This window comes from Lissotriton vulgaris, chromosome 3_1, assembly GCF_964263255.1.
Source record: "Lissotriton vulgaris chromosome 3_1, aLisVul1.2, whole genome shotgun sequence".
In the NCBI taxonomy this organism is placed as follows: domain Eukaryota; kingdom Metazoa; phylum Chordata; class Amphibia; order Caudata; family Salamandridae; genus Lissotriton; species Lissotriton vulgaris.
This window is the reverse complement of record NC_141689.1, coordinates 863,580,118-863,603,471: the sequence shown is the minus strand read 5'-3', so window position 1 is coordinate 863,603,471 and position 23,354 is coordinate 863,580,118. Positions and strand designations below refer to the sequence as shown.

Sequence of the window (23,354 nt, the reverse complement as noted above, 5' to 3'; positions counted from 1 at the left end):
AGCTGCGCCAGAAACATCCTTCACCGCTTGTAGCGCCGCTTTCTGCTCCTCTCCTGTCTGAGACGCTGTCGGTTTTTTCGAGTGTTGTCCACGTTTCCGGAGCCTCTTGGATTGTCGCACTGAGCGCCGTTGGAGCTCCTCTTCAGCACTGAAGCGGGCCCCATCCGTCCCAGCCTTGTAAGAGTCCCACCAGGTCCATGCCTCTGCCGAAGTCATGAAGAACAGGGCTTTACCATCCACTTGCACCTGGAGCCTGGCCGGGAATAATAGCGAGTACTGCAACCCCTCCGTGCGCAATTCTTTTTTGATGGACAGGAACGAGGCACGCTGTTTCTGAGTCTCAAAGGTGTTATCTGGGAACAGCATGACTTTGCTGTTATCCACTTGAAATGGACCCGCCTCTCTCGCACGCTGCAATAGCCAGTCTCTGTCCTTGTAGTGAAGCAGTTTGATAATTACTGGTCGCGGGGGTAGACCGGGCTTCGGGGGTCTGGCCAGTACACGGTGTGCTCGCTCGAACGTGAAGAAGGGGGATAGGCCTTCCGGGGCCACCACCGTCCTCAGCCAGTCGTCCAAGTAACCCACCATGTCCACCCCTTCTTTTTTCTCCGGAAGGCCCACTAAGCGCACATTGTTCCGGCGACTGCGATTTTCGGCGTCCTCCTCCCGTTTCTCCAGCGCCTGTATGCGGTCCAAGGCGTCCGTGAGCCTCCCCTCCATTGCTTTATGACCCGGTTCAATGACTTTCAGAGTGTCTTCGGCTTCCTTAACCCTGTCGGCCAGTTTCCCATGGTCCGCCCTCAGGAGTCCCAGGCCCGTTGATACCTGAACAATGTCCCGGTGCAAGGCGTCCTTCGTGGCTGCGATGGCTTCGAGGATCTTGTCCTGCATCAACTGCAACTCCGAAGGGGGCTGCTGCTGCTGCTGGGCGTCCTCCGAGGCCTCAGTGGCCGGGCCTCCGTCCCCTTTTGGTCCCCGTGGTTTCCCCATGATGCCTCTGCGGTATCAGTGGGCTCCGCTCGGGTAGTCGGCGGCAGCCGGCCAGCCCGCACTCCTAGGTGTAAGTGGTCACTGTCCAGGTGGCGGCGTCCCTCGTATGGTGGGGTCAGCACCCCCCCGTTGGCGGCGTCCGGCGGGTCACGGCATCACTGAGGCGCGTTCGCCTTCCTAGGGAGCAATGGAGGAGGCTGCGGTCGCCCCCCCCGATGGTGAAACGTAGCTGAGGGATACCGCTCCACAGGGTAGTCGCACACCACAGCTACCGGCCTCACCAGCCACTGTACTGGGCCTCCAATCGTCCCCCCACTTGCGCAGGGGAGGGCAGCAGGCCCCAAAGCCGGGGAGTCGCGTTTCCGCTCCAGATCCGGAGTAACCGCACCCCTCTGCCGCCCACCACCAAAGCTCCACAATGGCCAGCCGTAGGGGTTCTCAGCTCGCAGTGTCTCCTTGCCCGAAACCCCCGCCCAGGGCTCTGCTGCTCCCTCCCGAGTCTCCGCGGGGCGTTCCGCGCAGGGGCTGGATCTCCAATCGCCAAATGCCCCAGGGGGCCCGGGGCCAAGTGTAAAGGTTCCGGGCAAAGCAGGGCGCACCCCTGGATCGTCGTGGGGCCAGAGCCAGGGCTCAAAGTCACGATCTCAGGCAGGTAATGTCACGCTAAGGGAGCCCTGGTCCCCCGCCAGTCGCTCCAAAGCCTGGCCGAACGGACCCCCGGGCAATCCCCTACTTGTCTCCCCCGCAGACCTCTCACCTTCGGGCCGCAGGGCCTCAGGGCCGGAGCTCTCAGCAATCGCCAGTCGTCATCAGGCCAGCGTTCCGGCAGTCGCACGGTGGGGTCCCACAGTCGTTCCGGGTTCTCCGCCCCGCCGCTCGCTCACTTGCAGTGCTGCTCCCGCTGCATCAACCGGCGCTGGGGCGCCACTTCCAGGGGGCCGCAGGCCCCGAAGCCGGGAAGTAAATTTCAGAGCCCTCTAGGCTGGAGCCCCACCAGGCCGTCCGGGTCTCGTGGCGACCGCCACCAAGGTCCAGATCCGTTGTTTCGGGGGTTCTAATTGGGTCGGCGCCCTCGCTCCCTGGTTCGCAGCCCTCACCCAAACGGGCACCAGATCAGAGCCGACTGTGGTCCGCCGCCGCCGATCGCCCTCAAGCCGCCATTTTGCGGGGCGCCCCCTCGGTCCTTCCGCGGCCAGTAGTGCTCGCTGTGGGCGTCCTGTTGGCCAACAGACGCGGGATCGACCCGAATTGTACGGGGATCCCACGTTTATTTGCGGATATTCGGCGGATAAGCGGGCTGAGGGCCGGGAGCCTCGCTAGGCAGCGTCCGCTCTCATCGGCTGCTGGCCACGCCCCCCATCCATGTGTACTGTTGATTGTTTTATACCTCTGTAACTGTGTCAAACTGTATTGGTGTGCCATGCAACTGCTTAATAAAATGAGTTAAAAAAAAATCTTTATCAGATTGTGGCTATTGTATGAATGTTGAGAGGTGTCGCTCAGTATCGATCGGTGAGGAGACTAAGGGACAGGCTTTTAAATGCTCTTTTTTTTTTTTATAAAGCTTGTTATACCACAACAGCGAGTCGTTTGTGAAAATGCCAACTACATGGCCTTGCACAGTTTCCTTCTCTCTGTGGGCAGAATCAGGGGTGGCACAACATCCATGTGTAAACAGACATTCTGTACCTGAGTGGTGTCATTCTGTGTTTTATGGCTAAGGATTACATTTTAAGGCACCACAGAAACCTTTTATGTTTCAGCTACTGGGTAGGTCGGTGAATGGTTGTGGGTTAAACCATTACTGTGTGAGTTGTTAATATGGTTTGATGAAAATGAAAATGGGGTCTGTGGATCTTGAGTTGTTTTCAGTCTGTCGCGTTTTCCTGTTATGGTGCTTGGGATGTCTCTCTGCAAGTAATAAACAATAATTTTTAGGTCTCAGCCAAAACAGCATGTGCGCTGTCTTATTGCAAGACACGGTTTCTTTTCAGTTAATTTAGAACCAGTCCATTGTTTACTATTGGTTAGCCTCATTATCACTCTCATTTGCTTGCTTATTTGATGGCTTATGTGGGGTTTAATTCACCATCGTAAGTTTGTTCCTCTTCTGGAGCATGAACGCATTACTGTGTCTTTTTTTTTTCTCTTGTTGGAACTACTTTTTTCTTTTGGTTAAGCATTCCACGAGATCCAGCTTGTTTCTAACTGTCTCCTTTATGTGCTTCTCAACACCCTGTGTCTATAATGCTCTGTCTTGCAATGTGCTTCTCTGCCTCTCCCGTGTTGTTTCCATCCCACGTGTTGCTTTCCCCATCACTGAGTTACTCTTTCTCGCCGTGCATTTCTGTGCTTCCCCTGTTCCGTGTTACTCTGTTTGGCCATGTGCTTCTGTTTTCCCCCACCCAGTGTAGCTTTGTCTCACCAGTACTTCTCTGCCCTCTTAAGTTGCTACCCTCTTCACATACCCTCATTGTTCCTCCCCTGCTCTGTGATGGATACAGAGAAACCTACCCTGCCCACCTGCTCAGAGGATCCAACACAATATCACTAGTGATGGGGCATAGCAAGGGGGAATCCTTTCAGCACTTTAGTCCACAAAAACTCTTTAACATCAGTATTCTCTCCCAGGCAAACTTTGGAGACTCCCATCCATCCATTTGGGTGGTCAGTCATAGTCATGAATTATACATACTGACAAATAGACAGGCACAGTAAGTTACCCTTCTGTTGCTAGGGGATAGCTCTACAGTTATTCCTCCCCCATTAGGCTGTGAGCATTGTGCTTCCACTTAGGAAGGGTGCTCTCACCTTTCTAAAATGCACTCAATTCTGTGGTCTGACATAGCATGTATTCTGCCTTTCAAAATTCTCACAGCAATAATGACTTGCATATACATCATTTCACATATGTGTTTCTCAGTGCTGCCAAGGTAACTGAGGAACAGGGAGATGAAGCAATTTGTTCAGGATGGTACAATGTACCGGAGGCTGGCAATATTTTGGTGTTCTGGATTTAAAGTAGGCAACTAAATTTTGGGTATTCATATATTTTGTTGTTCTGGCAATCGCCAAGGTAAATACTAGCCACTGCCCAACTTGCTTACCAACAGATGCTGCATTTTTAGGTCTCGGCTGAGCCAGCACATGCGCTGCACTGCAAGACATTTAGTTACTGGGTTTTCAAAGTGCTACCAGAGGCTTTTGCTGACCTCAAGCTTGCGGTATGCGCGTGTGCACCATCTGTCTTTCCTCCGTCATGAGCCTTACTGCGCTCTCTCAAGCGCCTCGCTCTGCCCCATCCCCTCCACAGAGCGCGCACCTGTGATCACTTTCGCTTTCATGGCTGCGTGGCTGCGTTACTTTCACGGCCGCACTGCCAATGCTTGTTTTATCTAGGATAACTGAGCAGTAGATGTCACCCTTTACCTGAGTAAAATTTCAAGGTTGGCCGTTGTTTCTAAACCTTGAAAGAGTGAAACAGTTGTCGGGAGAAATAAACAAAGATTAAAGTGTTCTTCAAATGGAGGGAGGAGAGACCCATGTTTAAAGCTAATGCTATTTTCCTGGAAGGGCTTTAATACCTAGAGCGTGTTATTGCGTACACCGCCACCATTGTGCTCCAGGGAAGGTCTGTCTTCTCCACCCAGTTTGAGAAGAGTTGTCCAGTTCTCTTTAGACCGTATGCAGACTCCGACCTCTTACCTTCCAGTAACTAAATTGTTTTAATCAATTGATTTTTATTCATTATTCATGCTCCTTTGATTTGTTTTAAACTACGTGCTCAAATACCATGAACACGAACGATTTTGGCAAAAAATTGCAAACCCCGTCATAATGCCATTGGCACCGCACTGTATTGGTAGATCTCAAAGGTAATTGCAGAGTGACGTCACTCTTTGTCTGTGCAGCAACTATATGAATGGGAAATGTCATTGTGCTGCCGGGGTTGGTATACATTTAGCAAGCTGTCTCGCCATATAAAAGTTTTCATTGTCCTTGTCAACTGAATACTGCCACTATGTGTTAAACTTTAAACAGGATACATTTATCTGTGCAGGTTGATAAAAGTGTGGCAAACTGCAAATTATGTGGCGTAACGACGCCTGCTTTGGAACAATAACTTCAATATTTTTACAAATATTAACGTGGCAAAGGTTTCACGTCATTAGTATCTATTTAACACGCATACACACACACACACACACACACGCACACACACACACACACACACACACACACACACACACACACACACACGCACACGCACACGCACACGCACACACACACACACGCAACTGAAAGGTGACTAGTTAACCATTGCAAACAGATTTACACTGTGCTGCAACACGTTTCGGAGGTATTTGTTAATACATCTGAGGTTCACCACTGTGCACTTTATGGTGAACTTTCCTACTCCAGTTTTATATCGTGATTTTAGCATTGAGTGCTTGTGAAGATCAATACATTCAATTGACATTGCAGTTTTTGTTTTTCTGTAAATATTATGTTTCTCTTAGACGCTGCTTTCTGCTGCCTATCCTGAAAGTTGCGAATCTTAGGAAATGTAAGGAAGCTATGGTCTATATACAGTCCTTACCATTGATGTACATATACTGGGCTGTGGTGACATGTTTACAGTGTGCTATTAATCTAAGGAAACGATTGAGGAAATGTTTTCCTGTCTTATGCTTGGACGTTATTTACTGTCAACCGGTTGTTTATGAGCAATTTATGATTGTCAATTAATTTGTTTTTATTGCACTTTTCATGTTTTATACATACAACTCAATAAAGTAAGTTGATAATCGCTAACATATTAGCTGAACCCTTTTTAAAGAGATTCAATCTGGGTTTTTGCTCTGTAAGTTTTTGTGGCACATCTTCTCCTCATGCTGTGCTCTGGGATATTCAACAACGCCAGAATAAAGCTGACAAATGCTATTAACTGGTCATTAATTATTGCGATTAGAGCTAGCTGCGGCCCACTCATTTCATTTGCCTTTTACAAATTAGGCAGGTGGCATTCTAAAGGAAGCAGGTAAAATATGTGGTATTCTAGAACTCTGTCGTCACAGAACGTTTCTTTTTGTTTGGCTGCGATGGCCTGGTCTCGGAGTGTTCCTTAAAAACCTGACTATGTTAGATCTTCTCTGATAGAAGGTAAGGTGCGTTTGAGCTTTGACTTGTTAACACCAGTGCTGGTTCTGGTTTTGATGTTAATTGTGGTTGTTCCAAAACCTGGTGCGTTAATCAGAGAGGCCTCGCTTTTGTTTTGTTTTCTTTTTTTTGCACTCCATTGATTCCAGTCTGGCGGTGTTGAAGTTTCTAGTGTGCTGTTCACCTAAGTGAAGTATGTTTCTGTATCTTTTCTGGTGGGCTTATTGGTGCTGCAGCTGGACTAAAAAAACGTGTGAGCTTGAAAGGTGAATTAAAGTAGTTTGTTGAATGATGGCTTGATATTGTTGACCTTCTTGAGATCTTTAGTGAGATCCTCTGCAGAGTGAAGGATACCTTCAGCTAAAAGGCCTCCCAGATTATAGACTTGCATGAAGGGTACCTCCATGAAAGGAAAATAGGGCTAAGCTAAGGCTTTGACTGTTTATCTGATATCTGTAACTGGTAGTTAACTTTTTTCTTGATATGACTACTACCACCTTGCTATCTTATTCTCTGCCGATGTGTTCTTCAAAGAGATCTGTCAAGTGTGAATATAAGTGTTTTTGCAATGGCTTTCATTTGGGGAGTGAAGCCATCTAGGTTAACTTGAATCCGTGGTGGCATGGTGTGGTTGGTCAGGAGGAGAAATTCGGTCTGGAATGAGTTGTCCTTTAGGTGCTTAACTTTCAGTTCTGGATGAGCTTGAGGCAGGTTTCGAAATGCTGAATGTTATCAGTCCTAGACATTTTCAGGTAGACTTGTCATTCCTGAGCTTGATGCTGCTGTCCGTGGTTAGACTTCTAGGGTTTCCATGTTGAGGGTGAAGATAATGATAGAGAGGACAGAACCCTATCAGACTCCACAAAAGACTAGTTTCTGGGTTATTTTTCATTGTTTTTATTACATTTTTCAAAGTAATCGAAGTACAAGAGAATGTACATTGTACACTTTGCCAACATACATAGTAAAATTGCAAAAAGCAATGCAAGGTATTGCATGTAAAATAAGCCATATGGGGATAACATTTTACACTGGGATACAGATATAAAACATAATTTCATTTAATCAAGATAGTAGCCATGTTCTGGGCCCCACTTTTCTTTAAAACATTATTGTGAATGTTGTGAAGGGAAAGTCCTCTGCATAGTAATAGACGTGTACCCCTGCTTTAAGTGCCCAACCGCACTGTTTGGATCCGTAATACATATTATTTTTTTTTTTTTGTAGGCAAGCGCCGATCATGCATGTGGGCCATGATATAGGCCTGTCTCACAGATTGCAGTCTGGTTGGACCAAGAGGGGCACCCAAAGCTCTCCCCTCACAGTGGTGAAAGGCTACTTCCTTAACCAGGAGTTAAGTAGCACATGCGCAGTTGTGGCAGCATACCATGCAGTGATGAATAGGAGTTAACAGGTCCTTTTTTGTCCCGGCTAGACAGCACTGTCTCTTCGAGACACAGTTTACAGTTAATGGGCTACACCTGCCCACAGTCATACTATTTGTTCATGTCAACATTGCTCTCATATGCTTTATTGCAGTTTGCCATGGCATGCATATGGCATGCCTCTTGTGTTTGGCCTTCCCCTAGAGCATGGACCAAGTACATGTGTCCATTCACTACTCCTGTTTTTGGAGCTATTGTTTTAGTTCTGTTTAAGGACTCCATTCAGGGACTTGTGTTTTCACTTGCACCTTTCCCCATTTGTTTCTTTTCTGTCTCTCCTCCTTGCCCCGCCCTCGTTTTTAGAAACTCCATACCAGTGTTTGTGTTTTCACTCGCTCCTGTCCCTATTTGTCTTGCTTCTTTTCTGTCTCACCCCCTACCCCGACTGTTCGTTTTCTCCCCCGCCGTCACCCATTAATTGTGTTTAAGCACTGCATACGTACTTGCTACTTTGGTTCTTTTCCTATTTCTTTTATAATAACAAGCAAATGCCAAAGACTCTGTATTCCACGTTGCTTCCCCCAGCCCCAACACTCTCCTTCTCAATCACTGTTGTTGTTCCCCATCAGACTTCTGAGATCAGCAAGTGGGAGAAGCTGCAATGTTTTTTAAGCAGAACGCGAACTTCAGCACAAATCACACAGAACAGTATATAAAACCCTAATCTGAAAAGATTTTGAAAACGAGAGCCAATTGTCCATGCACTCTGCACTGTCTACTGGCAACTTTCAAACATGTCGCTGGTGTGGCTAAAAGACAATTAACAAGCATTGGCATAGCCAATAGGTCTCTCCTTTGGGACCTTATAAGTGCTTAGCCATGCAACAGTTAATGTTGTTGCAGTAAGGATATTGTGCTGCATAACTAAATACTTATAAGGTCCCAAAGGTGAGACCTATTGGCTATGTCAGTGCTTGTTACATATGTTATTTTCACAGCAATGTGTATGGATGCTTCTATGTATGTACAGGAGACTTATGAAAGTGTATTGGGCTAGTAATGTTGGCACCATATGAAAAGATTGAAGTATCACAGCTGCCTCTGGTGCAACCCCCCCACCGCCCCCTCGCCCCCCAAGTGGAATAAGGAAGATGCCTGGGAAAGGTGGGCCTGATGGGAAGGGGTCCCTCTTCAATGACAGGTCCTCACAGTGGTTTACAATAAGGAGGACTTGGCACTTACCTAATATTGTTCTAGGACACTATCACATTTAAAATCAAGGAATTCCCCAGTCAACGTGGCATCTGCTACCTCATGCACAACATTCTGGAATGTGCAAGCCCGAAAGATCAGTTTAATCTCATGTTTTGTGGGAAACGAGGCAATAAGTGGTGTTGCCGAAAGATCATACCAACCCAATTCAGTTAAAAGCTGTTTGATGTTTTTAGCCATGGAACTTTGCTATATCTATCGGATTTAAAAATGTCCTGTAGGACTAAAGCATAATGGACAAGCTCAGGGGCAGTCCATAGCCTTCTCCAATAAAGTCATGGACTTTGTTCCTTTGTAAGTTGGACACAAGGGAGGTATAATCAGTTGTAATTTTCTTCTCGTGGAACGATTAATCCTGTCGGACGAATCCGTGTAGAATCATGCTTCCATTAATTAGCTTGATTCCTCGTGTTCAATACAATCAATAATCCTCAATAGCTGACGATCGGCGGGAATTAATTTGGCGATCAGTAAACAGTGAATTCTCTGTCTAATCGTGGGCCCGATCCCTCAGAGGGAAACTGAAGAATAAGACCGCAGCTAGAACTACCGCAGCCAGATCCACCACGGCAGCCCAACAACACGATGGACTTTGACCATGATCGGGCCCACGATTAGACAGAGAATTCACTGTTTACCGATCGCCGAATTAATTCCGGCCGATCGTCAGCTATTGAGGATTATTGATTGTATTGAACACGAGGAATCAAGCTAATTAATGGAAGCATGATTTTACACGGATTCGTCCGACAGGATTAATCGTTCCACGAGTAGAAAATTACAACTGATTATACCTCCCTTGTGTCCAACTTACAAAGGAACAATAGGCGCCACGTCACTACCCCTTCCCCGTCCTGAAGAAGACCCGCTTGAGACCCACAATCAAGGCGTCAACAGGGTCGAAACGTCGACGATAAATACCACAGGACCAGTCAGCTGGGTCCAGTTTACCATAGCTAACTATTGTGGCGTACTGGACAAAACAATTATTAATCAAGAACTGGCCTTGTGAAGTCCTTCCTTTTCCTTCCCCCTTTCCCTCACTCACGTGTATATAAATCACCATTTGCTATGTCACTTTTGCACAATATGTCACATTTTACTCAATAGAATTGATGCGCCGTTTATTATAAAGTCTTTTGTGTTATGTTCTATGCATCATTACGGGGTCTCTATAAAGAAACAACAAATCATGAATGAAAAATAATTTAATGATTAAAACTTTTTCATGACCCTTTCTGCTGGCTTGGTTTTGCATTTAATGATTTATTCTAGAAGTCATAACAATTGATATAATTATGATGGAACATATGTTGCAGGATTTGCGCATGTTTTGAAGCAATCAGGTTCATACCCGACAGAACCATTGTTTATATTTAAATGGTATGAGCTCTGGCATAATCAGAGAAGCTATTATCAGAGCTGGTATATAATGAGATTGCTGCCATAATATTTTGCCACACTACATGTTACCAAAGGGACAGTTAGATTTTGTTACAGGACAAGTAGTTTTTGGACTTTTGTGAACCACCAGAATTTGCTTGCAACTCAGAGTTTGGGATAAACTGCTCTAAGCAAACATTCTGAAATCCGTAATCAGATTGTCCTAGTCATCCAAATACTTTAAGAAAGTCATTGTGAATACCCTGACTAGCAATGATGTAAAAATCTTGTTTTTATGTCTTGCCTACATAGCGCATGCGCTGTGCTGCGATACATACATTTTACAAGTCAGTGGGCCTACAACCCACCCATTGAATACCATTAGTTCTTTTAGTTGTCACTCTCATTTGCAATCTTTCAGTTGCTTCGTTCCCATTGGCTTCTCTTCCTTTCTTATGTTAGCTCCTTCCTGGGGCATGGACAAGTACATGTCTTCTTCCTCGTCTTTACTCTTGCTTGTGTTTTTGCAATGAACTACTTTTTTTAATTTTATAAGCGTTACAGTATTATTCCTGGACATGCAATGTGCTTTTCTACTTTTCACACAGCCAAATGGCTGCTTATTTGTTACATTCACCCTATCTGCAGTCTATATTGACGCTTTACTTACAATCACAATTGTACAACTCTACACCACTCTAAGCTACGCTACTCTATGCTACTCCATCCACTCTACTGTAAGCCTCTCCACTTTGCTCTATGCCACTCCACTCTAGACCACTCTACTTCCCTCCACTCTACTCTATGCCTCTCTCCTCTACGCCTCTCTACTGTACTCTACTCCACACAACTCCACACCACACCACTCCACTCTCATCTATGATACTCTACTTTGCGCCACTCCACACATTGCCACTCTACACCACTCCACTCTGAATAACTCTCCTCCAGTCTACTGTATGCCACTCTACATTACTCTACTTTATGCCATATTGTTCTACTCCACCTACTCTATGCTACGCTAGGCTAACTCCACTCTACACCTCTCCACTCCTCTAATACCCCTCCACTCCACACCAAGCCAGTCCACATAATGCCACTCTTTGGCACTCTACGCCACTCCGTGCTACTCTGCTTCATGCTACTCTATTCTGTGCCACTAAACTCAACTCTAAGCCCCTCTACGCTACACTACACTACTCTTCTCCTTCCCACTCTATGCTACACCACTCTACTCCACGCTACGCCACTCTACTTCACCCCGCTCTATGCCACTCTACTCTTTGCCATTCTCCTCTATGCCGTTCTAATCCACTGTACGCCACTCCACTGTATGCCAGCCATTCTGCGCAAGCCACTCTACTCAACGCCACTCTACTCGATGCCACTGTACGCCACTCTTCTCCACCCTTCTATATGCCACTTTACTCTACGCCACTAACATTTAGCCATGCTGAGCAGCAGCCACGCTGCTGTACAACATGGCTAAAAGACATTTGCAAAGCCAATAGTGCTCACAGAGGCGAGACCTTTTGGTTTTGCTCGTACTTGTTTTATTAAGTGCACTTGGTATGCTTTTTCTTCCTCAGAAATCAGTGACTGATACCGGGGTGGATTCAAAAGAGCAGATAGGCAGGAGCGTGAATTCCTTATGTAAGGAAATCTGAAAACTGAAATAAACTATGCAGCTACTTCTACACCTCCGGAAGTAGCACAAACTTAACAAAGGAAGAGGACTTAGTGGACTTTTTTAATTGTGGTTTTCTTCTTGCATTCCTTTCTATTTTCATTTTAGTAAGTCAGTATGTACAGCTGACGAACCACAAGAGTGACATTTGCATGATAAAAGTGTTTTTTTAGTTTAAAATATTAGTGTGTGTATCTGTTTTATTTCCTCCAGATTATCAGCGCCATGAGGCGGAAGTTCTAAATGGATATCACTAAACCAAACTGCACTGACCAACAAACAGGCAAGTGCTAAGCATGCATTAGCTTTGGGAGAACAGGTGGTGGTCTTTTTGTTTTACATTAGCGCTTTTTTGTCAAGCATGGTGTTTTCTGGGAGTCAGGGTAGAGAAGTGTGCAACACAGTTACATGTAATCATTACATTTAGCAGCCTTGCTTCCTAAAAACAAATTATCCATCATACTGCACTGCATTCTCTTGTAGCACTCATAAAGTGCTTCATAATTCTCATGAAACAATCTGAATAAATACGTGCAACCTTGATTTGTTTACGTAAGGAAGGTGTTCGGTCACAGTGCAAGAGCAAACATTTTAAATCTTTTTATTTGCCTGTTAACGTGGCGCCCTAGACACCTAATTTTGGCGTTCTGTTTGTTACATAGTACAGTGAAGAATAAGTTGACTGAATGGGCATTTGTCAAAAAGCGTTGCAAATGGTTCCAAAGGTGACCGAAATAGCCTGGCGAATCACTGGTCTAAACAAGCATTGGCATAGCCAATAGGTCTCGGCTGTGAGACCTTATAAGCCTTATAGCCGCACAAACATGCGATCAAAAATTTTATGAGGTGAAAGAACTGGATTTATATATAAAATGATATATTCAGCCTTTATTATGTCCTTTCTCTATCGTTGCCTTGCCATGAGCATCAATTACGATGTCACCTCAGCAGCAGTGATTGTGCACAACGATGTTGTCAAGCAGCAGGGAGTGCATGCTGTGACGGCGCCTCCATTGTTCAGCTTGTCTGAGGCAAGGACGAGATTCATTGTAAAGCTGCAGGGAGTGTACGCCGTGATGTTGCCTCTGTTGTCAAGTTGCCCAGGAGTTAGAAGGTCATCAACATGAACGAGGGGAGCGGGAGCGGGAGCGGGGCATTTACTACCTGAACAGCATGAGGAGGGGAGGGAGGGGCTAAAGGCAACACAAAACAGACACCGGTTGAATAACATGCCCCGAGTGGTGCGCGTGCGCTGCAAGGAATTTAAGCAATGCAGCTGGCAAACTCCACGCCCCTGCTCGCTCCGAGACCCATAGGCCATGGAAGTGAACGTTTACAGAAAAGGCGGGACATACACCGCCTTTGGTCATTTGTGTGCTTTCATTTTTGAAAACCACAATCAATGGCCAATAAAATGTGTGGGTGGAATCCGACCCACACAGAGAAGTCTCCTGGATTCCAAAAGGCACTCTCCTAGAGCAGCGCAAGTGCGTTGTGCTGCGCTCAACCTAAAAAAAAGCATGATTGGGCAAAGAAGCTAGCGTGAAGGTAGCCTCCTCGAATATCAGATTTTGAAATGTTGTCTGAAGTAAATGATAAGACCAATGGTGCCAGCTGTTAACAACTAAAGAAGCTTTGCAGGTATGATAACAAGGAAGGAATGAAAAAACGAACAGAAGACACAGTCAAATAGAATCAAACGGGGGAAAGAAGGCTTGGAAGTTTTCTTCAGCAGCAGCGCTTTAATGACTGGAAAACTCACTGATATTATAAGGGCAGGAGCATCAGCAATACATTTATTGACCAAGATACATGCATAGTTCTAAGACAGTGCTTATTTATGCATGTGTATTGGCATGCAAGTAGGTATTCTTGCCCAGGATGCTTGCTCACTAACTATACACGACTCCCTTGCGCAAAGCAGTGGCAATGCGATTGTTATATCTGTCCAGGGAATAGTCTAGCGTCCACCACCCGGTTTCTATGATCTTTCACCCCATGATGTGCGTGTTGTCATGTATCCAGTTTGTGACGGTATGGTGGTAGTGTCTTTGCTCGTGTTTTATGCAGGCAATCAATCAATCAATCAATCAATCAATCAAAGACATTTGTAGAGCGCACTACTTACCAGGAGGGTCTCAAGGCGCTAGGGGGGAGGGGGGGGGGGGGGGGTGCTGCTACTGCTCGAACAGCCAGGTCTTGAGCTTCTTCCTGAAGGAGAGGTGGTCTTGGGTCAGGCGCAGGTCAGTCGGGAGGGAGTTCCAGGTCTTGGCGGCCAGGTAGGAGAAGGACCTTCCTCCTGTTGTCGTTCTTCGGATGCGGGGGACGGCGGCGAGGGCGTGACTGGCTGATTGGAGATGGCGTTTGGGAGCGTAGAAGTTGATGCGGTTGTTGAGGTAGCTCGGGCCTTGATCGTGTAGGGCTTTGTGTGCGTGGGTGAGGAGACGGAAGGTGATTCTTTTGTTGACGGGGAGCCAATGCAGGTCTCTCAGATGTCCGGAGATGTGGCTGTGACGTGGGATGTCGAGGATGAGTCTGGCTGAGGTGTTCTGGATCCGCTGGAGTCTCTTCTGGAGCTTGGCGGTGGTTCCGGCGTAGAGGGCGTTGCCGTAGTCCAGTCGGCTGGTGACGAGGGCCTGGGTGACCGTCTTCTTGGTCTCGGTGGGGATCCACCGGAAGATCTTCCGTAGCATGCGCAGGATGTTGAAGCACGACAATGAGACGGCTGGTCATGGAGAGGGAGGAGTCCAGGATGAAGCCCAGGTTGCGTGCGTGGTCTGTCGGTTTGGGTGCGGTGCCCAGGGCGGGGGGCCACCAGGAGTCGTCCCAGGCGGAGGGCGAGGAGCCCAGGATGAGGACTTCCGTCTTGTCTGAGTTCAGTTTCAGGCGGCTGGTCGTCATCCACTCGGCTACGTCTTTCATCCCTTCGTGAAGGGCGGCTCTGGCGGCGGCGGGGTCGTTGGTCAGGGAGAGGATCAGCTGGGTGTCGTCAGCGTAGGAGATGATGTTGAGGTTGTGTTGGCGTGCGATGGCCGCGAGGGGGCTCACGTAGACGTTGAAGAGGGTGGGGCTCAGCGAGGATCCTTGAGGGACGCCGCAGATGACTTCGGTGGCCTCTGACTTGTACGGTGGTAGATGGACTCTCTGTGTTCTTCCGTCGAGGAAGGAGATGATCCATTCCAGTGCATTCCAGTGCCTTCTCCTGGATTCCGACGTTTCTGAGGCGCTGCACTAGGGTGCGGTGGCAGACAGTGTCGAATGCCGCGGAGAGGTCTAGGGCCGCTGTTTCTCCGTTGTCCATCAGGGCTCGGATGTCATCGGTGGCAGCGATGAGGGCGGTCTCGGTGCTGTGGTTGGCTCGGAAGCCAGACTGTGAGGGGTCGAGGGATCCATTCGTCTCGAGGAAGGCGGCCAGCTGTTTGTTGACGGTCTTCTCGATGACTTTGGCTGGAAACGGGAGGAGCGAGATGGGGCGGTAATTCTTGAGTTCGGTGGGGTCCGCTGTAGGTTTCTTGAGCAGGGCGCTGAGTTCGGCGTGCTTCCAGCTCTCCGGGAAGGTGGCGGTGTCGAAGGAGGTGTTGATGATGTCCCGCAGGTGGGGTGCGATGAGAGCGTCAGCCTTGTTGAAGACGTGGTGAGGGCAGGGGTCGGTTGGAGATCCGAAGTGGATGGAGTTCATCATGCGGACGGTGTCTTCGGTGCTGATCGGGGTCCAGGCGCGGAGGGTGGTGGTGGGGGGCGGTGGTTCAGTCGTGGCGTGCGTCGGTTGAGTGCTGAAGCTGTTGTGTATGTCCGCGATCTTGTTGTGGAAGTAGGAGGCGAGGGAGTTGCAGAGGTCTTGCGATGGGGTGATGTCGTTGTTTCCGGCGTTGGGGTTGGAGAGCTGTTTCACGATGTTGAAGAGTTCCTTGCAGTTGTGTGCGTTGTTGTCCAGCCGGTCCTTGAATGCAGTTTTCTTGGTGGCGCGGATCAGTTGGTGGTGCTTCCGGGTGGCAAGCTTGAGGGTGGTCATCTTGTCCGGTGTTGGTTCCCTTCTCCAGGCTTTCTCGAGGGCTCGGCAGTTCTTCTTGGAGCTCTTGAGTTCGTCGGTGAACCATGGGGCCTTCTTGCTGCCGGGTCTGCTGGGCGGGGTCCTCAGTGGGGCGAGTTCGTCCGCGCAGTTGCTGATCCACTTCGTGAGGTTGTCGGCGGCCTGGCTGGGGTTCGCTGAGCTGGCGGGAGAGTGCTGGCTCAGGGAAGCGGCGAGCTGGTCGGCTTGTTCCAGCTTCTTCGAGCAACCTGTTGCTGGTGGTGGTGGATCGTCGTTCTTTTGAAGGTGAAGTGGACGCAGCTGTGGTCTGTCCAGTGGAGTCCGGTGGCGTGGCTGAAGGCGATGTCTTTGCTGGATGAGAAGACGGCGTCGAGTGTGTGTCCGGCGAGGTGGGTGGGGGTGGACACCAGCTGCTTGAGACCGAGGTTGGCGAGGTTGTCGAGCAGGGTGATGGTGTTGCGGTCGTTGTTGTTCTCCAGGTGGAAGTTGATGTCCCCCAGGAGGATGTAGTCAGCGGAGGGGAGGGCATGTGGGCTGATGAAGTCGGCGATGTCCTCGCTGAATTGTGTACGTGGTCCCGGGGGTCGGTAGATCAGGGTGCCTCTGAGGGTGGTTTTGGGGTCCGTGTGGATCTGGAAGTGCAGGTGTTCGGCGGTTGTCAGGGTGTCGTCGGTGTTGGTCTTGATGCGGATGGTGGCCCTGTAGATGATGGCGATGCCTCCTCCAGTCTGGTTGTCGCGGTCTGTTCGGGTGATCTTGTAGCCCTCTGGGATGGCGATGGCGATGTCTATGGCTATGCTTTTCAACTGCGAGACTCTCTTTTGGCCCTTTGAAATAATTAGTTTTACTGCAGACCACTCTTTTACTATTGGCTTTGTGCTTTACCCGGCTTCAGCGTGCTGCTCTTGTACTCTGTAGGGCAGTTTTCCTTCAGCAATCATTGCTTCTGTTTCTGCCCCTTGGCGTGCGGTCTTAGACAATATTGAATCACCTCACATATTGGTTTTTTTTAAAACTTGTTTTTATTGGCATTTCGTTATTTGAACGTTACAAATCATGTATCCGGACATATAAGCAAAAAAATATACTGCATTCATATAAGTCCATAATGATGTCAGTGATATGCGGGGTGGATCTGTAGGCTTCATGCAACAGTATTGTTCAAAACTGGGGCGTAAACTGGGGAGAGGAGCATGTAAGTGCAGAGTGCGGGTATAGGGGATTATGATACGGAACCGGGTGACGTACGTCTCGCTGGGTTGCGTAGCAGTATACTAGTGCCATGTGAGAAGGGGCTATGTTAGGCCATTGGTGGGGTTCAATCGTCTAATATGGCAGTATGTGGGGTGCATCTGTCTGCATCACTAGTGCGCCATCGGGGGGGGTTCAAGGTCCGCAGTCGTGCCTGCTTTGGTGGGTGGGGGGTGGTGGGGTTGGATGGACTGGTGTCTGGCTCCTCACTACGTGTTGATTGTTTGAAACGGTGTAATAGCATGGCCCACTCCATGGAGATGGGGTGTTTTCGGATTCCCTTGACCTCTTCTTCGCGTAGAGCGTCCTCCGCAGCCGCTGCCCACATACATACCGCTCCCACCCATGCTGCTAGAGAGGGGCCTGTGGGGGATCGCCAGTGCATGGCTATACTCCTTTTTGTTAGTAATAATGCTAGTGAGATGAAACGCTTGTGTGCTTTAAGATGCTTCTGTATCCTGAATATGACCAGCGCACTAGCTTCCCACGTGTCCAGGGTTGTGAGTCCCGTGAGTTCTCTCAGAGTATCATGGACCGTTTGCCATAAGTATCGAAGAGTGGGACAGCTCCAGAACATGTGATGAAAGTCAGCCTCTGGGGAGTGGCATCTGGGACAGAGGAACTGAGTGTCGGGGTAGAATTTTTGCACGCGCGTCGGTGTCAGGTACGCCCTGTGGAGGATATAAAATTGTATATTTTTAAATCGGGCGTTGCTAGACACCTTTTTGGGAGATTCAAGGGCTCTAGCCCATTCCGTCTCATGCAGTGGGCGTCCGATTTCGTCCTCCCAGATGGCACGTAAGGTCGTTAGGGGTGCGTTTGCGAGTTCGCGGAGCGCCTTGTATAGCCATGTGACTAAATGTCGCCCAATCCCCATGTGCAAGATTGCGTGTATGACTGGGTGTGTGTCCTGTTCCCCGGCCTGGAGGTTGTGATGGGGACGGAAGCATTTGAGAAGTTGGTGATACCGTAGGAACTGACCCGGAGGGAGACCGTACTCGTCCATAAGGCGTTGGAATGGTTTAATCTGCCCATCTTCGAAGAGGGACTCCATGTCTGTGATCCCACACGCTGTCCATGCCGTTAGTATGTTGGCCGGATAGTATGTTTCGAGCCTAGGCCAACCAACCAGTGGGAGTAATGGAGATTATGGGGGCGTTCCGGGTGACATGCGGTGAACTAGCAACATGCGTTGTCGGGCAATCGTTACCTGTAAGGGGTAGGTACGCTGCGGTTTGGTGCCCGGTAGGAGGAGACAGGTTAGTTCCGGAATGGGAACCCGACCCGTCAGGGTGTGTGTCTCATTCGCGTGTTGACCTGCAGTCCAGTAAGATAGTCATTGAAGTTGTGCTGCTAAAATGTAAGATTCAAAGGCTGGGGCTCCTAGGCCTCCCTGAGTGGTAGACAATTGTAGAGTCTTCAGTGCTAATATGTGTCTGCCCGATCCCCAAATGAGCGTGCCAAGGAGGGAGATGAGGTCTCGAAAGAAGGTTTTGGGTGGGACCACCGGCAGGTTCGTAAAGTGATATAAGAGCAGAGGGAGCATTATCATCTTAGGCAATGCCACTCGGCCAATTGGGGCTAGCGGGAGTCTGTTCCAGAATCTGACAGCTGACCTAATGCTAGCAAGTGCTCTGCAATGGTTGCCCTCAAAAATATCGGCCGGGGAATGGTAAAGACGGTTCCCGAGGTACCGGGCGGCCTCTGTGCTCCAGGACACTCTCCATATGCCGCAAGGGGCTAAATCCGGATGGAATGGCTAGACTGTGGATTTGTCCCAGTTTACTTTGAGTCCGGAGGTGTCCGCGAATTCCTTGAGCGTCGTCCATATAGGAGTCAGGTCGTCTGTGATATCCCGCACATATATTAAGAGGTCGTCGGCGTACATGGAGACGCTATGAGTGACGTCCACGAGTGGAATGCCCCATTGTATGCCTTCCTGACGTAATCTTACAGCCAGTGGTTCGACCGCGAGGGCGAAGAGGAGGGATGAGAGGGGGCAGCCTTGCCTCGTGCCCTTCCGGACCTCGAAGGCCATGGAACCAGAGAATCCTGTATATAATAGACGTGTGTATGCCAGAAGAACGGGGCCGATGTTGAGTCGGTGTAGGACAGAGAATAGATATTGCCATGTGAGGGTGTCGAAAGCCTTCTCGAGGTCTAGTATGAGACAGGCTGAACGTGGGTGCGTGTCTTTCACCTGATCCTGCACATGAAAGATGCGGCGGATGTTCTGGGATGTGTTTCTGCCAGGGACGAACCCGCATTGATCCGGGTGGACCAGGGGGCGTATTATTTGTATATATCTATCGGCCAATATTTTCCCTAGAATTTTACAGTTGGTGGATATAAGTGTAATGGGACGATACGATGCCATGAGTTGTGGGTCCCGATGCGGCTTCGGAAAGGTTACAATTACAGATTCCCTAAGGGATTTGGTTAGGATCCCTTGTTCAAGGGCCGATGCAAACATTAGTGTTATCTGCGGGACTAATAGGGGAGAAAAGGCCGTGTAATACTCCAGTGGGAGTCCGTCCAGGCCTGGCGCCTTGTTACGAGATAGGGCATGTAGCGCTTGGGTGACATCTGCGGACACTATCGTCGTGTCCAGTGCAAGCTTGTCTGCTTCGTGATTGTAGGCAGTGCTAGAGGATCAAGGAAATGATCTATTGAGGACTGTGAGAGTGGGATCGGAGTGCTATAGACCGCTTCGTAATAGTGTTGGAACGCTAAAAGGATCTCGTCCTGGGAGTGCACCAGGGTTGATAATTTCAGTAATTGGTTTAATGTTGGTGTCCTGTCGCGCTAACCAGGCGAGCATCGTGCCTGTTTTATTTCTTTCTTTATGCATCCGGGTGGCATAAGTTCTGAAATTGTATTTACGAAGGTCAGCACAGGCCGCATGGTAAGCCGCCTTGGCTGTGGCCCTGAGTGTAGCTTGTTCCTCGGTGGAGTCATCTCGTTTAGTGGTTGTGGCGAGGTGTTGTTCTGCTTTAATGAGTGCCTGCTCTAGTGTCCGTCGAACCCCCGTAATTTGTTTAATGCATTCTCCACGGGCCACCACTTTGAATGCGTCCCATTCCACTAATACCAATGAGGCCTTGCCTGCATTGTGGGTGAAGAAGTCTTGTATGCTTTGTGTTTGAGCATGCTTAAAGACCTGGTCAGTTAGGCATTCTCGGGGCAGTCGCCAGGTGGGGACCGGGGTGTGTGGGGGACGCCAATTCAGCTGTAGTATATGGGCATCATGGTCTGAGACGATCCTGCCCATATAATCCGTGGACAAAATCTTGGGGACGATTGGCGCGGAGCAGAGGAACTTGTCCAGGCGCACCCATAGGTTATGGGGGATGGAGTGAAATGAATATATTTGGGTGTGTGGGTGATGGAGTCGCCATGCATCTGTGAGGGCCCAGTGCGAGGTCCGGTCCCGAAACTTCTCCGTTTGTTTGGGAGCCGGGGAGCGCAGGGGTGGGGGTGTGAGCGGTCGAGGGTGATGTCAAGTGTACAATTATAGTCCCTCCCAAGAGCCAGGGAACAGCGGTGAATTGAGCTAGGATCCCCGTGAGATGGTCCCAAAATTTGTCCTGTTCCAGGTTGGGGGCGTAAAGGCTACCTAAGAGGACTGCTTGGCCATCCAGAAGCCCCTCTAATAGAGCGTACCTGCCTTCTTTGTCCACTACCCGTCTGAGTTCCCGGAAGGGAGTCCTTGGCCTAACCCAGATCAGAGCGCCTCGTGCATATGCTGAGTAAGTAGTGGCACATACCGTGCCACGCCATTTAGCCTGTAGCTTGCCCACTTCGGTGCCAGTAAGGTGGGTTTCCTGGAGGAATGCGATTTCGGTGTTTTGGAATTTTATGTATGAGTATACGCTGTAGTGCTTTCTCGGTGTGTGCAGACCCCTGACATTGAGTGTAAGAACATTAATGTCCGATTGTTGTGTTGCCATCATCCAATGTCATCGTTATGGCATTCAGGGGGTGTCTATGGTTAACGAGATCCCCAATCCAATTGGCCTCCTGTTGGGGGAAGCACCCATGGGACCCGTCATAGTGCTGTCTAATGCGTTGCATGTGCCCTGACTCGTACCATGCTATCAGGGGGGTGGGACAATACCAAACTAGGGTTAGAACTACCGGAACTGGGGTCGGGAAACAGTCCCAATACATAGGACACGTCGCCGGTGGCGATGTATCCAAACAAATTCCCTGCTAGGGGAAAGGTGTGACAAGAACCTGCGAGGGTGGCAGTGTGTGTGTGCACGCCAGACTGCGCGCGGATCAGGCCTTTGGAGGATCAGTGAATGTCGCGCTTGAGCCAGCACATCATAAGGAGAACGCTTGTGCGATGCTAAGGGAGTCCAGTGTGAATCGGGCGCCCGTGATGATGTCTGTGGGGTTCATTCACATTGAAGAGGCACCCAATTGTCCATCCAGGATAGCATTTGCTGTTTGTGGGGTGACCAGGGTGGGAGTGATGGAGCCTCCGCCGGACAATGTGTCGTCGCTGTCGTTTTCCCCCCGATGTGAATACGTGCGTGGGTCGATCGATGTCCTGCGTGAGGGGCGACGCTTGCAGTTCCATCACCGCCTGTAGGGCCTCCCGGCGTTCTCGCACAATTTGTGTCAAATCATGAGACTCTTGGGGAGAAGACCCGGGCCTTCTGATGGTGCCATTGTGGGGTCGCTTCGGGCCGTGTCTCCTGGATCTCGGTGGTTTGGGGCTTGGGTTGCGCTGGGTCTCTGTTCTGGACTGTAATGGGCAGTGCTGGTCCGCCCAGTCTTGTTCCTCCTCGGCGGTGGCGAAAAAGATGGCGGAGCCCTTGTGTAGGACCTTGAGGCAAGCTCGGTACAGCAAGGAGTATTGGACATTGTTCGTGCGTAGTCGCCTCTTTACATCGATGAAGGAGGACCGCTGTTGTTGAACTGCGCATGCATAGTCCGGGAAAACCATTATTTGTTTGTTCTCCACTTGTAGGGGACCTGCCACTCGGGCCGCTCGGAGTACTACGTCTCAGTCGCGAAAGTGTAGAAACTTTGTGCCAGCATCGGTCTCGGGGCAAATCCTGGCGGCGGTCTCTGGGCTGGAACTCTGTGGGCGCGTTCAATGGAAAAGAATGTAGTTCGGTCCGTGACTGGGGTAAAGGATTTTATCCATGTCTCCATATAGTCCAGGGGATTTGAACCTTCAATTCCCTCCGGCAGACCCAGCACGGGTATATTACAGCGCCTCAACCGTCTTTCCAAGTCATCTGCGTGCTCTTCTATGACCGTCATGCGGTGTAGGACCTCCTGTAGCGTGGTTTGATGTGTTTTAACCATGGGTTGTAGGTCGGCTAGTGTCTTCTCCCCATCCTTTCCTTTGGCCGCGAGTTTCCGGTGATCGTCGCGGATTAGGCTGATGTCGGTTACCAGGGTGCTTAGTCGCTCCTTCATGGACAGCCGGGATAATTCGATGGCCGCCAACACTTGGTCCAGTTTTGCTGATACAGTTGGGTCAGCCTGCAATGTATTGGTCTGCGACCATGCCCACGTGTGTGGCATATTCTCTGGAGCCGTTTCTGGCACAGAGGGTGTCTGTGTAACCTTCGGTTTCCCCATGGCCGCAATCTCGGGGGATACTGCTCTGTGTCAAAAGTGAGAGGGAGTGTGTCGCTCTGTGGGTTTTCTGCCCAGGTATTTGAGGTTGGGGGGTTGAGCGATGCCCACCAGACTGTCACGTGGCTCGGGTTGTCAGTGTAAGTTCACTTCTGCCCCCAGGTCCCTCGGAGCTGTTTGTCTTGGATGGGCGGGGGGGAAGCGCAAAGATAGGACCTCCAGATGATACGCTGTAGGTATGCAGAGCAGGGGCCCCAGTTCTGTGTCCCAGTGATAGAGGTAGTCCAATATATGAGCCGGGAAAAACTAGCACTCCTCCATGTTAGGGTCAGGCAGCGCTTGTGACATTCCTAGGAGGAGATTGGCAGTTCAGTAATGTGGCCTCGCCGGGCCGTCCACTCAGGGAAGCGCTGCGAAAGGGTTATGGAGGCGCTCGGCTCACCTTCAGTTAGCTGGTTGACGAGCACATCTTGGGGACCGCCGCGTTCGTATCTTCACTCGCGGCGCTCCCTGGGTGCCATCTTGGGGTCAAGCGAGCCGAATGAGCAGAGTCCCCCGGGAGGATATTGGCAGCGCTGGTGAGCCTCAAGTCTTAACG

General features: G+C 49.6%; 1 protein-coding gene across 3 annotated transcripts in view; it reads left to right on the top strand.

The window, feature by feature from the left end:
• ERCC6L2 (ERCC excision repair 6 like 2) overlaps window positions 1–23,354 on the top strand; it is a 1,198,109-nt gene that overhangs the window by 30,601 nt on the left and 1,144,154 nt on the right. For all 3 annotated transcript variants that reach the window (XM_086961179.1, XM_086961178.1, XM_086961180.1), the window contains one exon: window positions 12,091–12,160. In XM_086961179.1, the coding sequence (XP_086817305.1) occupies window positions 12,121–12,160 (40 nt within the window). In that variant the 5' untranslated portion in view covers window positions 12,091–12,120. The remainder of the gene's footprint in view (window positions 1–12,090; window positions 12,161–23,354) is intronic.